At 34.5% G+C, this 15,709-nt stretch overlaps 1 protein-coding gene across 2 annotated transcripts; it reads left to right on the forward strand.

Annotated features, from left to right (window-relative positions):
* Positions 1 to 281: 281 nt before the first annotated feature.
* On the forward strand, positions 282 to 15,592 carry LOC125072456 (potassium voltage-gated channel unc-103-like). Of its 2 annotated transcripts, XM_047683093.1 has the most exons (18): positions 282 to 533; positions 3,724 to 3,810; positions 6,418 to 6,565; positions 6,765 to 6,946; positions 7,811 to 7,831; positions 9,814 to 9,968; positions 10,041 to 10,154; positions 10,231 to 10,352; positions 10,551 to 10,669; positions 10,745 to 10,935; positions 11,170 to 11,312; positions 12,069 to 12,262; positions 12,578 to 12,706; positions 13,112 to 13,256; positions 14,207 to 14,284; positions 14,587 to 14,963; positions 15,048 to 15,296; positions 15,399 to 15,592. In XM_047683093.1, the coding sequence occupies exons 1-18, from the start codon at positions 282 to 284 to the stop codon at positions 15,564 to 15,566; spliced, it is 2,874 nt and encodes a 957-aa protein (XP_047539049.1). In that variant the 3' UTR covers positions 15,567 to 15,592. The 2 variants fall into 2 exon arrangements, with proteins under 2 accessions (XP_047539049.1, XP_047539055.1); XM_047683099.1 differs by lacking the exons at positions 7,811 to 7,831; positions 14,207 to 14,284.
* The last annotated feature ends 117 nt before the right edge of the window (positions 15,593 to 15,709 follow it).

Raw genomic sequence — 15,709 nt, forward strand, 5'->3', positions numbered from 1 at the left:
CCAAATTCTTCCATGACACTTATATTCGTTCAAACCATACCATAGTAAACATATCAATAATTTCGTGATATAGATTTTATATTAATTTAAATTAAGTTAAACTAAAGTAAATACGTATCGAAATTAGCGGAGCCAGTGGAGATAAGCGCGCATCTATGCAAAACACGGCAATCGCACTCCTGGAGACGGCGTCGGCCTACGAGCGAGCCGTGCTGGAATGTGAGCATTTGGAAGCATCGGAGCACGGAGGGTTCCGGTGAGAGCGTTGGCGCGGCAGCGGCATGGAGGAACGCGGGCCCCCCGACGTGCCGTTGATCGTAACGCCGCCATGCGCAGGCGGCGCGGGCGGCGCGGCGCTTACCACCTCGCGACGCGCCGCCTCCGCGCGGGGCTCCCGCGACGAACCACCGCCTTCCACTTGGCGCTCCTCGGTGCGTGTGCGCGACACCAGTTTTCGTGGCTCCCGCAAAAGCGTCGTTCGCCTTGAACCACCCTGTAATGGCCTCAACGGGTTGCCCGCCATCGGCAAGGAGGTAATTCACGTATCTCTGGCTGATAAAAGATTGGAAGTACTGTAAAGATGACTCATTGACTCATGAGATTTCAAAAGCGACATATCCTTTATTTCTACACTCACAAAGCTTCAGCTTATTAATTGTGTCAATGTTCTTTATTTTGCTGCAAAAATATATCAAAATTTTGTGAATTTCCTATCCTTCTGAGCCGCGATGAAGGGCATACTGTATTTCAGGCCAATGTTTTATGTATTAGGTTTTTTTTTGTTCATGACTGAATTATTTCAACATATCGACGCTAACTAAATAAGTCTTATGCTAAAATATGTTTCATTTAATATATATATTATTTCGACTTCTCTTTGTACAAGTTATATTTCCCAAATATGTTTAAAGAAGAACTAATAACACTGTATACACATTTACTGACGATTTAATTTTGTACATTCACATAATCCGCTGAGGAGAGAAGTAGTTTTATGTGTATCTCTAAATAATGGCGTTAAAGGTAAGTTACAATTAACTGAACAGCATACTTGTTGTAGTTAATGCTTCGAATTTTTCAGTATATTGTTTGAATATTTTTTAAATTTTTGCTTTAATTAGCGCCGCAATTCCTTCATCTCATGTATAAGATATACAAAATTAAGTGTAAGAAACTATCGTATTTACAGAAACAAACCAAGCAATGCTATTTGTTCATACCGAGGAATATCTTTATGACATATCTAATACTAACTGGTTGTCCTATAGGTACGCTTAGAGGTATATTTAAAACTATGCAATATGTCTCAATTATAACGAATCGAGTAAAATAATATAATATCACCATGTAGGCATTGTTCGTAAAGACACCATCACAAAATTCATATACAGAGTATACTCTTAATTCAATTGAACAACTAACGCTGTCCATCACAAACGAGATTTTCTTTCAAAAGACAAACACTTATTTGGTTAGGCTTTGTGTGAGCACACTACTGTAACCACCCACTTATTTATTATTCTACTGTCAAACAGTAATAATCTGTGTTGAGTGAGCTACTGTACTTATAGGCTTATGTACAAGGGATATAACATCGTAGTTCTTACTTTAGCGGCGTATTGGACGTATGATCAAAGACTTATTCGACATTTTATGTCGGCCTCAAGAATATAGCAATTAAAAGTGATAGTTTACAAAAAAATATAAAATATCTAGTAATTAATTCAGATCTCTCTATTAATTGCTCAACTACATCCAATTACATTTGCCGCCTTACAAAATAAATAGTATGTTATGTGATTTTGTTATAATTTTGGAATAACATTAAATTTGTACAATACTTAATACATTACATGGAACACAATGTTAAAATTCCTTAAATTTTCATCAAAATATTTAAATCTTTACTTCATAATATTCATATTAAACATAAACTAAGTTTTTAATCTGTCATTGACAAATTATTTTAAACATGGATAAGGCTTTTAATTTTGTCCAATAAATTAAAAGAGTATAATTTAGCCATCCGTTTTCTTAATTATTATATAACAAATACGTATAATTTTCTCATAGTTAAAACGAACGCCAAAACTTGTTTAAAAGTTATAAACCTTCCAATAATTAAACTTAAATTATTATTTGTCTATCTTTATTTCATAATATGTTTATATTTCTATTTAATAATATTTATAACAAAACTTAGATACACGTCACTCGAGGAAAGCTAAACAGATTTGTATAAATTCATCAGTATTTTTATAAAATTGTTTTTGGAAAAATGTTTATAAAGGTTTAAAGCAAATTCGGGAAAAACTGACAGTATTTTATTTTTTGCGATGTATGTTTTAAACGAGGATTTGACCGGACAACCTCTATGGGGCGAGTCAGCTTTCGTTCATGATTAAATTAATAGGAACTTTAAGTATTTATAGTTTCACCAATTTTCTAACAGTTTGTATAAATTCGAACAAACGTTTTTTGTTAGACGTACAACCTATCTTAAAAATAATTTTTTTTTTATTAATTGAGTCTACGTTAAATACAATTACTACGCAAATAACATAATTAAAAAATAATAGACAATCACATGCACGTCTTATCGTCACTTGCAAATTTGTTTTGGGTTATTTATTCAAGTTATAATGCTTGTAACGCGAAAGAAGAACCTACGTAGTATTCAAAAACGATTATTATATTTTGCAATAATTTGTCAAAATCTCTTTTAAACCTTGAATTATAATTTATTAACTATATCAAATGTTAATACATTTTTAATACACAGATTTTTTACTTGTTATATAGGTTTATATATATTGGTAAACATGTACGCATAGGATATACATATATATTGGGTTTAATTTAATTAAAACCTCTTTTGACATATTTTTAAAACTGCTCCGTGTTTCAATCGAAGGATCGAAACTTTATACAAACTATAAAATATTTTTATTCTAATTTTTCGCATATAAAATATACATGTATTTTTTTTAACAATAATATTTCTGTAGATTATCTGGATTTCATTGAACCAAAATAAAAAACTTGAAATTATACGTTGTGAATAAAAATAAGCCGTTGGCGTAAACATGTTTTCATGTGAGATTTTTAAGTAAATGAGTTATTTGCCATAGTTTTATTTTATAAGGCTTTCAGCTACAAAATACGCCTGCTCATTGTCTGGATCATAGATAAGATAGATTATTTGTTATTGAATGTCATATAGACACCTGTATTAGTTTACAAGTAGTTTTGCTAAGTATGAACATGCCACAATTAGAATTCTTTATTTTTAACTTTACCGTACTAACATTTAAAAGAATAAGTTTCATGATATCAAAAAACGTATGCGTTCCTATATAGACCTATTAACACGGAAATATTTCAATGAAAATCTGCGTATGTGAAGTGTTTTTTTGGAAATTCAAATATGAATATAACGTAAGATCTGATTTAGTACCTATTTAGTTTATAGTAAGATAATACAGATAATACAGATAAATTTAACAGTTTAATAATCGTATTTAAGATCTTCATTGAACATATAGTTATTTTTTATTAATATTCGTATGTATACATTACGTGTGAAAACGTATTGAAATATATTAAATAATTCGAGAACGTTCTCGGTATCCGCAGGTTATTTTAATAGAATGATTTTGAGACAGTATTGTCTTAGAAGAGTGTTTATGAACATTTACGTATCATGGACTCCATTGTCCTCAGGTCCTGTCACTGGGCGCGACGGGCGGCCACAAGGGAACCACGCAACCTTCACACCCCTGCACTATCCTCCACCATTCTCCTTATAAGGTAAGTTCAATTTATTTTAGTAAGTCTGACGATACGCGATACCACGTGATCGTAAGTGGCCTTCCGCCTAGGCACGATACTTCCAATAAAGGCGCTATAACTAAAGACGAACTAGGGTCGAAGTTGGTCTGACCTTTGCATATGTACGCACAATGGCTAACCCATCCTTCAAATTGAAATTCAGGAACAAGTATAAAGATAGCCTTTCTTCCAAAAAGAAGATTAAGCTAACTTCAAACTCACTTTTTTTTTTAAATTAGTATATTAGCAATGTTTTTTTTTCCAGATATTTATTATGATAACCTATTTATGTCTGGAGACATTAACTGAAGTTAACCTTGTATTAGGAGTGGATGCCACAATAGCTCTAGAACCCTAACCCTCGACCCTGCGACATTTAAATCGCGAGTGCATTAATATAATGGGGTATTGAAGCTTAAAATTACATACTTGTAATAACTGTATTGTTATTTACGTATACATTTTAACACTATCGTTCGTTATATTTTAAGATTAATATTTTAAGATTATAAAATAAGACTCCTATGATTAATTAGCCAGGGTCAATGAATCATATCTGTAACAAATAAATCGGAACGGAGATAATTGTTATTTAATTGGAAATATATTTTTATTGATAATATATGAACTTGATTATAGTAAATTTTAGCAGCGTGATACGTGATACAACGGATATAGAGCGATACACTAGTTTAATAAGTAATGCGGCGTTTTAACAATGAACAATTGACGATCGCTTTATTTAAACAGTTGATAATTGTAATGTGACGAAATTTAAAATGCATCCATGTTAATAACATTGAAATAAATTTACGTTTTTAGCAACAAAGTGCAATTAAAGTTAACTTTAATTTACTATTTCAAACATAATATTATAATCAATCTTCAAAATATAATATATAACCGGACTCTTAAAAGTACATTTGAATCATCATTTCACAAAATTAACGACAACGTAAACCTACCATCGCATGGGCTCGGAATACTAGACCCGCAATAGATTCTACGGAGAATAACTTTTATACAGACAGGAAATGATTATTCACAGTTGAATTTTTCCATCGTATATCAAATATCAATTAATTATCTAACGTTCCGCGTTTGCCAGATTATCAATCAGATCGACACCACACTGCATCGACTCCAATTTTTCTTACGTAATTTCACACATCTAGAACGCAAAGCGAAATGTTAGTGCACTATTATCGCGAGAAAATTAAAAAAAAACGCCCAAATATATTTTAAGTTGCTTGTCTTTTAATACTCATATTTCAAAGAACGAAAAGCTATCGGTAAAAAGTTTATACTTATAATAATTTATCAGCTACATCTGTTAAAATTTACAATAAAGTATACCAATGTTATTTTTAAACGTCTGTCGCGATTTTGTGAAGTTCTATGGATATTACAAGCGTAACGAAAAAACATTGTCGTAATAAAATTATTATTGGTGTAAAAAGTACAAGGAAGTTCCTTGACCTGAAAGATAAACGTATTCTAGTTATTATAGGTCAAAACAAATCGCTTTCTGTCTGTTCAATCTATTGCATTGTCACTGCAATAAGAGAAAATTGTCCGTTTTCAATACAAAGCGATTGTTCGAACAAATCTTTCGCCGCTCATTTTTTTTCTTTACTTTATTCGATAGTCCACTTTAAATTATTTATGTTAAAAAAAGCTTACCTTATAATAACCACTAAGCAGTAGTTTAGGGAATTCAGTTAATAGTTAGCGTTGGTAAATAAAAAATGTTTGCCGCATCGACCTCGTTTTCAACACGCAAAAGCACAAACTACCCTACACGCTATTATTTTAAAAGCAATTTTACAGAAAACTAAATATTTAGCTATGCTTATAATGGGTTTTATTTTACCGTAAAAATATTAAATTTTGATAAATAGTACGTATGTTAATTGGAAACAAAACGTTGACTTAGAGCTCTGTGCCATGTCGTCTGGGTAGGTACCCACTCCTCGTCTATTTTACCGCCAACAACAGTAACTAGTATTTTTGGATTTTTCGAAGGATGAGTTAGCCTGTCTAACTACAGGCACAAGGGATATAACGTAATAGGGTTGGTCCATATTTCTTACATTGGACAACGGACGGTAATGACAACTTACCATCAGATAGCTCAAATGCTAGTCTACCTACTAATTTTATATAAAAATGCTGATTTTAAATTAATATTTACAAATAATTAATATTTTCTGCTACCAATTCTACAGCTGATCTAAATGACTAGAGTAAATTGATTTGATAACAAGTTTATATTAGCACACGCGCACCTTTAATTAAGTCTCACACTAATTCTTTTTAATTTACATTTGTGTAGCCATAAAAAAAAAACTTTATTGGTAAAATAACTCCTTTGTCTCTAGAGAAAAATTAATTAAAAATTTTAAGTATATTTTTTGATCTATTTTAGATCAAAAAACCATTTTAATTTTTAAATGTCATTTATTCATTCGTAACTTGAATAACCCTTTTTAAAATTTATTTCCCACAAAACAAAATTAATGGTAGAGAAATATCTGCCAATACTGATAACGTGTTTTATTATTAAATTGAAATATTTTGTTTCAGGCCGCTTGGGATTGGTTGATTCTGATATTGGTCATTTACACCGCAATATTTACGCCGTACGTGGCCGCATTTCAATTGAACGAGCCAGATTTCGACAAACGATCTCGTGGATTTGGCCAGGACCCAATCGTAGTTATTGATATGATAGGTAATTTCATTATTAATTCTTTACACATTAGTTTACAAAATTTTTATTCGTAGGCTTTTTTTCGTACCAAAACCATTTTTAATAAGGCATCCCGTAAGACATAGTTTAGACTTTATATATCAGTGTGTAGAATGCAAATTGAGATACATTTTGCTTCGTAATCTTTAGGGTTTCCCAATAGTTTTCGTTTTATTTTCAGTGGACGTAACATTCATAATAGACATCCTTATCAACTTCCGCACAACGTACGTGAACGCAGCTGACGAAGTGGAATCTGATCCCGCAAAGATCGCCATGCATTACCTGCGAGGATGGTTCGTCATCGACCTCGTCGCAGCCATCCCCTTCGACCTACTTCTCTTCGGCACCGACACCGATGAAGTGAGCTGCCTTTACCTCGCACCCACTCACCGACTCCTATGATTTCATATCACATGAACACATGACTAAAATAGTGATAGAATCTAAAACAAATGCCTGAATTAGAGGCTAATAGCGACCAGACGATCAATTGTCCGAAAATCAGAAAGTCAGAAACATAACATTGAAAACCATTACCTATCCCATACTAACTCTGTAAGGTTTGACACTCCAGCAGTAGAACGATGCAATAAAAGTGTAATTAAAAAAAAAAACTTAGGCATACATACCTTTTATGTAAGATTAAAATCGCGGAACACGATTCACTCTGTTAAGAGAATGATAAAATGGGTCGTTAGAAAAGTAGGTCGAGTTATATTTTCACGAAGATTACTTAAAGGGAAAGAAATATAAATCAGAACGCCTACCAACTATATTTTAAATGAACGAAGTCTCAAATATTACTTTCGGACAAATGAAGCTCTGGATAAAATCTTAGCAATTCACGTATAGTAGTGGAATGCAGTTAACGCAGCTGTCACTATTGATATAACTATAACACAAATCTACTGAACGATATATGCCGATCACAAAGCCCCACATTACAGTTCTGAACCAATTGGCTGATTATATTTATTTAAGGTCTAAGATTATGACGTCAATATTACCTCTCTGATTTATTTTTTTATAACTGATGTTTATTATTTCAAAATTATTTTATTTTGTGTAACTATAATTTTTTTTTATATGATATATTGTATTTAGTTGTAGGCTGTTTTAACTGACATGATCCAAATTAAGTCATTTGTTTAGTTAGATATAAAGTCGGTATGGATAACCCAAGGTGGGTGCGTACTGAATTTGTAATAACGTTTCTTGTTACAGCAGGGGCTGGAAAGTGATGAGGTATACCATCTTTGTGAACTATTTTTATGTTGCTGCCACTCTATTTTCTTACATTTTAGTTTTATACTTTAAAATTGATTTCCACTAGCCATTTTAAATCCACTAAGCGAATGCGTTAATGGAAGATGAGGACGCTTCCCATAAGCAAAGTTGTTTTGAATTTTACACAGCGCCAAATCTATGAAGTGCTCACTCGCTAATTCACGAGCTTCGCCACCTACGATTCAAATATAAACAAATGGGGCGAATACTAGATGACTATCCAAATATAATATCCGCATTAATATTTGATAGTAGCCACAGCTTTTGCTCTACCTTTAGTGCATAAAGGCAAAATAGACTTTGGAAATTTTATCTCAGATCTTTGTTTATGCAAGGTAGCTTGATAAATATTATATAGCATTGAGTATTGACAAGTTTCGTTTGTTTCCTGCAGATGCGTAGAACGCAACTAGAGCCAAGGTAATCAAGGCCTTCATCTTTGCTAGCATGATACAATACCCTCTTTTAATATGCAATATTACACTTTATTACAACGTAAAGTGAACAAATAAAAATAACGGGATAAATTCAATACGAAATCGTATTTTATCTATATTATTAATATCTGATAATAAAAAGATAATAAATAAGTTTAAGCAATAACAATGTCTATAATCCCGAGTTGTATATTAATAACTTCGTACTTGGCTGTTAAGAAAATTCATATACAGCCGATTTAAAATAAATAGGCTAGTACATATTCACTCGGTATCAAAGGTATGCTAATACCGAATTAACAATAAGAAATTAATAATGGAAGGCCATAAGAGATAAGCTTTAATCCTGCAGTAGAATAACCCCATATTGTGTTCACTTTTAATTCAGGCAAAACATTATCATGAGCTTAATTCCTAGTTAAAGTACAAGTCACGGAGTGCACAGAGCTTGGTAGTAAATACGCTCACACTTCCCAGACGAATATTATTTGTAAAAATTGCATTTTCACAACATAAAGCACTAAATATTATGTATCGAATACATATTGCATTCATGTGGCACCCACCTACGTGGCATATAGGGAATATTGTTACATTAAGCAGTTCTAGTATCATTTTCAAAATTATTTTGTATTTATTTCATTAATATAATACGATTTTAATTTTTAACGTACTATTTTATGATTAGGCTGTTTGATTATATTATTTTATATTATCCAATTAAAAATATTGAAAACCTCCTTCATTTTTATCTTAAGCCTGTCCCGTTAGATGAAATTATTAAAAAAATTCGACAATAAAAATTTAATTAATTAATAAAAGCTAAGATAACTGAAATGAACCTCTTTAGTGGTTTTAGTTAATGGGTAAGTTGAAAGATGAACTACGTGTTTGTCATGTAATTGTAATTATTTATAGCGTAGTTTTGACCCCCTCATGAGCTGTGAAATCTACACGTTTCGTCATTATGCACCTGTATCAATAACACATATTATATTATATTGTATTTATGCGCATAGTTTTAAGACAATCATATTATTTAACGCCGTCACGAATGATAAGCCTATTTAAATTAGGTAGTAATGATTGTGTCCTCGATTCAAATTAGGCTAGAAAAATCGATTACAGTTCAATAGCATAATGCCTTGGTATATTATTAGTTTAGTAATTACGAAAGTAACAACGATATATTTGAGTTGAATGTAACAAGATAATTAGAATTTATACAATTTTTATGCACCGCAACCTAAATGAAGCTGATTTTATAGTTTGAAACAATGCTTGTAAATGCAATACCTGTATGGCTGAGCTCGGAAGATGCTCGTATCGTATATCCATAGACAAATTTCCGCTTGATTAAAGTGAATATCGCTGTGAAGCCTCATTAATGCTATTTAGTAATACGCGAACGTTCATATAATGCTTGGGTTCGGTATGCGGCTAAGGAAATTGCTTCTAGTGACTGTCGAATAGCTTTCTTTAGTGTGCTGTATATGTTTGCAGACGACCACACTCATCGGTTTGCTGAAAACAGCGCGCTTGTTGCGACTGGTGCGTGTGGCGCGTAAAATCGACAGATACTCTGAATATGGTACCGCCGTCCTTCTTCTACTTATGGCTACCTTTGTTCTTATTGCGCACTGGCTCGCTTGTCTATGGTAAGACCGGTAAAACAAAGGCGATATTGAGATAAAAATATATTATATAAATTACCGTGTTTAACATTTCAGGTACGCGATCGGGAGCTGGGAGAGACCTCAGCTTCATGCTCCCATTGGTTGGTTGGATGCTCTCGCTAATGATGTCCAAGCTTCATACGATAATTCTACTGGTCCGTCGATGAGGTAATGGACGTTTTTAAATAAATACATGTTAATTTTATTGTCAAAAATACTAGTATTTATGTTTTCTTTTTGTCAGATCTCGCTACATCACAGCACTGTATTTCACTTGTACGTCCCTAACGAGCGTCGGCTTCGGCAATGTAGCACCAAATACGGATATGGAAAAGGGGTTTACGATATTCGTCATGCTCGTAGGCTGTACGTTCTTTTTTTTTAAATATATTTTTACAAAGAAATATATACATTTTAATAAAAATTAATACATTAAGATTTTAATTAAAACAACCAGATGATTTGCAACGTTTGAACATAAACCATTATTTAATAACGACTACTCAAATTTACTTTAATCGATTGTATAAAACCACGTTAACAAGTTTAATGTCAAATTTACAGCTCTTATGTACGCTAGTATTTTCGGTAATGTATCCGCCATAATCCAAAGGCTTTATTCGGGGACAGCCAGGTATCACACTCAAATATTGAGAGTACGAGAGTTCATTAGGTTTCATCAGGTATGAAATAGTTTCACTACATTAGTACATTCACGTCACTATTTTCAATGATAATTTGACGTTAATTTTTTACAGATTACTAATCCCTTGCGGCAAAGATTAGAAGAATACTTTCAACATGCGTGGAGTTATACAAACGGGATTGACACTTCGAGTGTTTTGAAAGGATTCCCAGAGTGCTTACAAGCCGACATTTGTCTTCATTTGAATAGAAATTTATTAGCGAATTGCGCCGCGTTTGACGGCGCCAGCCCAGGTTGCTTAAGGTAACAACATTTATATTTTTCTATCATTCCTAATAATGTTTTTTAACAAATTAAGGCGTGTATTTTAACGAAATGATAATATTGAATATTGAGATTGAATTAGAAGAGGTGATGATAGTACCTTAACGGATCGACCTGTGATATTAACATTTCTACGCAACACATAAACCGTTCGAATAGAATATAGACTAGAACAATTATTTTCACTTTAAATTAACTTGTAATAATTTACAGGGCGCTTTCACTAAGATTTAAGACAACGCACGCACCTCCCGGGGAAACATTAGTTCATCGTGGCGATGTTTTAACATCTCTTTATTTCATATCTAGAGGCTCTATTGAAATTTTAAAGGATGATATCGTTATGGCAATTTTGGGTAAATACATTATTATGCTTTTGTATTTTAATATATCTTTACATATAAAACTAGTATACACTTTTTACTACTGTAAACGAATGAATACATTTAATTTGTCGAATTATTTTACAAAAATATCTTAAATGTAAAGATAGTTAACCCCTTTACTGACAAGAGTTATATTTCTACTATCAGGGTCGGACTGGGCTTGAATAAAAATATGTTTAAACGTTTTGAGCTCAAAAATAGCTGGAAGTGTCAGAGATGGTCCCGATTCGGGGTCACACTTTTTTTTCGTACCGTTTCTCTATATATGTATGTATAAACCATTTTATATGTAAATCAGAAGGGTGGTTGGTCGGGTTTAGGGCCAATTTAGGTTAGGTTGGCAAACGTCATGTCTAATATATAGCCAGTCCGACACTTTAGACTTTATAACATATCGCTTTGACCCATAACGCAATTGAATCTGACTGGAACAGTTACTAATGAAATATGGATGTTAGACTGGTATGTTATGTTGTAGTACGTACCTATCATACAAATTGTAATTTCCATGCACTGTCAACAATGGAATCTAATGTGCTATGTCTCTTGTTTCATATAATAATGCCATATTTCGTACTCATACTCCCCATGTCGACGACGACATAAGTATGCGAATTATAGTCACAGACCGTATTCTAAGTCTTCTCGACGTCTTGTTTAAATCTCTGTACTCGCCCTGGTGATGATTGATAAAATATTTGAATATTGTAAACTTTTTACTAACAGGCAAGGATGATATATTCGGGGAGAATCCGTGCATACACAGCACAGTGGGCCGCAGCAACTGTCGCGTGCGCGCGCTCACCTATTGCGATCTGCACCGAGTGCACAGAGACGACTTGCTGGACGTGCTCGACTTCTATCCGGAGTTCCGCGCCTCCTTCGTCAATAGCCTCGAAATTACCTACAACATGCGAGACGTTAATATTTTAATTCAATTTAATAAATTACTGACTACGAACACATTATTTCATATTAAAGACATTTACTATTATTGCGATTTGCGAAATAATATTAGTAACCGAAATAAAGATATATATTTCAATAGATACGAACATTTACAGTTAACAATTACATTACCTTTTACTAGCTTTTATTAACTTATTCATTTAGCAATTTTACATTGTGGTTCACATGAGTTGTTTGCAATTATTACTATTATGTGTTGTGTTAAAATAACTGAATTAGCTATAGGAAAATAATGATCTTTACTATTTACTATTTATGTTATAAAGGAAGAATTAGGTGGTATCGAACCACGTCGGCGCATGCGCTACGAGAACCCTTGCGACGCCAGATTGCTCCGTGAAGCGTACGCGCGCACAACACGCCGTCCCCACACTGAGACATTCGCTGACAAGGTGGTGCGTGCTCCGGGCTTTCTCCTGTGCACCATACATGTTAAATTGCACTTACCCACCCAGAACTACCGGCTCTAACCAATTGGCAAAATAAAATCAATCGCTTCATAATGTACTGAATATTTTCAAATAATAATTGTACCAATTCGAACTGAAATATGTCTTCAAAAATTTGCTTAGTTGTTTTTTTATGGCACAATTACACCAGATAGTATTAACATTTATGCTGCACATAAAAAGGCTTCGACGAGCTGATCTACATTATATTTTCTATATAAATAGAATTCTTACCTAAAGTACAAGATAGTTTGATAATTTATAACATAAGGCCAGTTCAATAAAATTTACTTGGCTTAACATCATTAATAAATATAATTGACATTTAATTTTGTGTCTAATTATTTTCAGGATTCTCAGTGTAGTGACGAAGATACAGAATCGCCGCCGAGTCGTGGAATTTTAGAATTCTCGGCAGACAAAGCCGGCCAAGATGTCACACCTCTAAATTTTAACTTTAGTAAACAACGTTCTACAACTTTAAACTCCATAACAGGTAATTGAAAATAATATGTTATCGGAATGTAGTAATAAGTATTTACAAAATATTAATTTATTTCAAAACGCCAAGCACGACCACGCTTGAATCAAGTCGACATTGTCAATCTTAATTTATTCGTATCATACCTTGATTGCAATTATTCATTAGTCGTGCTCGGTGTATATTTTATAATATAATGTTAATAAGACTATAGAGTAGATGCACATAGAAATATGGAACGATGTGCAAGTCCCTTTTAAATATAAAAAATCCTTTACAACCTACGTACAACTATTTTAATTTACAACCATTCTGGTATTGACATAGACATTAAACGATCATTTGAATAGGAAATCAGTTAAATTTTAGTAATTTATTAAATATTTTTTTCGCTTGTTGTGTTAATCAAAACCATACATAATTTTAACAGACATTGCTAAAGTAAATCTTTATATTACCGATGTCATTATTAAAATCAATATTTTTTTTGTCTCTACAAGAATGGTATATCAACTTCTAAGCTCGTTTTTTCCTTCTTAGGTAGCCCTATTATTACATTCAACTTAAGTTTGACACAAAGCCTTTCAATAAACAAGAGATAAATGAGGATGAAGTTTAATGTAACATTGTTTTACTTCTATAACATATTATCACACAAATCATTTATACAATAATTTTCTTAAAAAAATACATATGGGAAAGACTTAAAGTTTACAATATCTTGATTTAATTTGAGGCAGCATGTGATACGCTTGGTCCCACATTACTCCTATTCGATTGTTTAACGGTGGTGTGGGAACGTGGATTGTTAACACTGGCATATTTATTTAAAACCTAGTTATAGTAATACGTCCCGAGTTTTGTGAATATAGTTATATATCTATATATATATATACTTGTATATATAATATGCGACGTGCCCACGTTCCTTCGTCGCCCGCTCTGAGCGCGGCCCTTGTGTGCAGGCATGCTAGCGCAACTAAAACGGAGCTTCCCAGACCTCTACCACCATAAAACCCACCAGCCGCTGCACAACAAATACTGTAAGTATGCATATACCGATCTTTAGTTGCATGTATATAAATAAATTCGACTACGTTACTTACTCTACATTACTTACTAAAATTTTTAAACAAAAAATTATAATTAAAAGGTAAAGCCATTTTTCCATGTTAAATATGCAGATACAAAAATAAAACTACATAACTTAATATTACTCAACTAAACTAATTTGTGAATAAATCTAAATTAAAACAGATCTATTTACGTTGTATATCGTCTGAATCCTTGTTTTACAGATCATTATATCCTCCTATTTTAATAAAAACTCTTTAATAAATTCCAGCCCAATCAACGCCTCAGACGTATAGAGGAAGGGCCGCGGTGCGTCGGCAATCATCTGTAGGACCTCTCAATGACACGTCGCCGCTGACGGGAGGCATAGCGGCTGGTGAAGCAGCTGTCAGCACGCCCGCCCACAGCGCCACGCTCCCCGTCTCCAGCCTCAGCACAAACCCCAGTTCGTACTACACGAACGCATCACCCAGCCCGCCGGCGCCTGCACCCGTCCACGTCTCCTGCGACGATATACTAGCTCCTAGCGCGCCGCAGTCGGTCGGCCGCACGTCTCGATCAGCGCCGCACTCCGCTGTCAATTTACACCAGACGGGTAGACCGACCGCCCTTGCCTTCACATCCGAAAGAGTGCAGAACGCTATGCAGGTAAATAAAATCATTGTTATAAATTTTACTCTACCGTCCGTTCCGTTCCTAAGTCATCGTTTTTATTATTAATTTTCATTACAGGATGTAATATCACCGCAGTATCAAAATGTAGGTGCCACGGCTACGGCTGCGTCGGTAGCGACGATATTGACAAGATTAGAAGAACTAAGCAGACGGGTGGCCGTGTTAGAAACGGGTCTCACCGCAGACGTGCGACGCATCTTGCAGCTGTTACAAGCTCGTGAGGCACCACATCATAATGCGCAACCTGCTCACACCCCTTCTCAACCCTTACCGAAAGCCTCACTATCTGTACCCCAAACAACGGAGGTAAATCGACAGATTAGATTATTATATAATTTTTATTTTGGATAATATCGTCTTCCTTTGACAAATGGCCATAATATATTAAATGAAATGTATTATTTTCAGAGTCAATGGGAGTGGAATTGGAACGGTGATCGGGATCGTGGAGGACGCGGTGGGCGCGGAGAGCGCACCGAGCGTACGCCGGGAGTCCAGCGATCAGCATCGGAGCCGCACGCGCCTGTGCCACCAGCTCTGCCACCGCCACCGCACTCGCACTCTTTCTACAGGTAGTGTGAGGCAGGCGAGACGAGCGCTCCCCGCTCCCGGCCATCGACGCGCTCGCTCGCAGAGTCCGCCTCGTGCGGCTCGCTGGCGGGCGGCTCGCCGGCCGCGCCCGAGCCGCCCGCGCCGGCGCCCGGCGGCACGCGCATGCC

This window comes from Vanessa atalanta, chromosome 2 (assembly GCF_905147765.1).
Source record: "Vanessa atalanta chromosome 2, ilVanAtal1.2, whole genome shotgun sequence".
NCBI classification, from domain to species: Eukaryota; Metazoa; Arthropoda; class Insecta; order Lepidoptera; family Nymphalidae; genus Vanessa; species Vanessa atalanta.

Excerpts from the sequence above, each read along its gene's own strand:
- LOC125072456 (XM_047683093.1), top strand. The coding sequence starts at position 282 with ATGGAGGAACGCGGGCCCCCCGACGTGCCGTTGATCGTAACGCCGCCA. Across the intron at positions 3,811-6,417 it reads TCCACCATTCTCCTTATAAG|GCCGCTTGGGATTGGTTGAT; the intron begins GTAAGTTCAATT and ends ATTTTGTTTCAG. Across the intron at positions 14,964-15,047 it reads GAGTGCAGAACGCTATGCAG|GATGTAATATCACCGCAGTA; the intron begins GTAAATAAAATC and ends TTTTCATTACAG.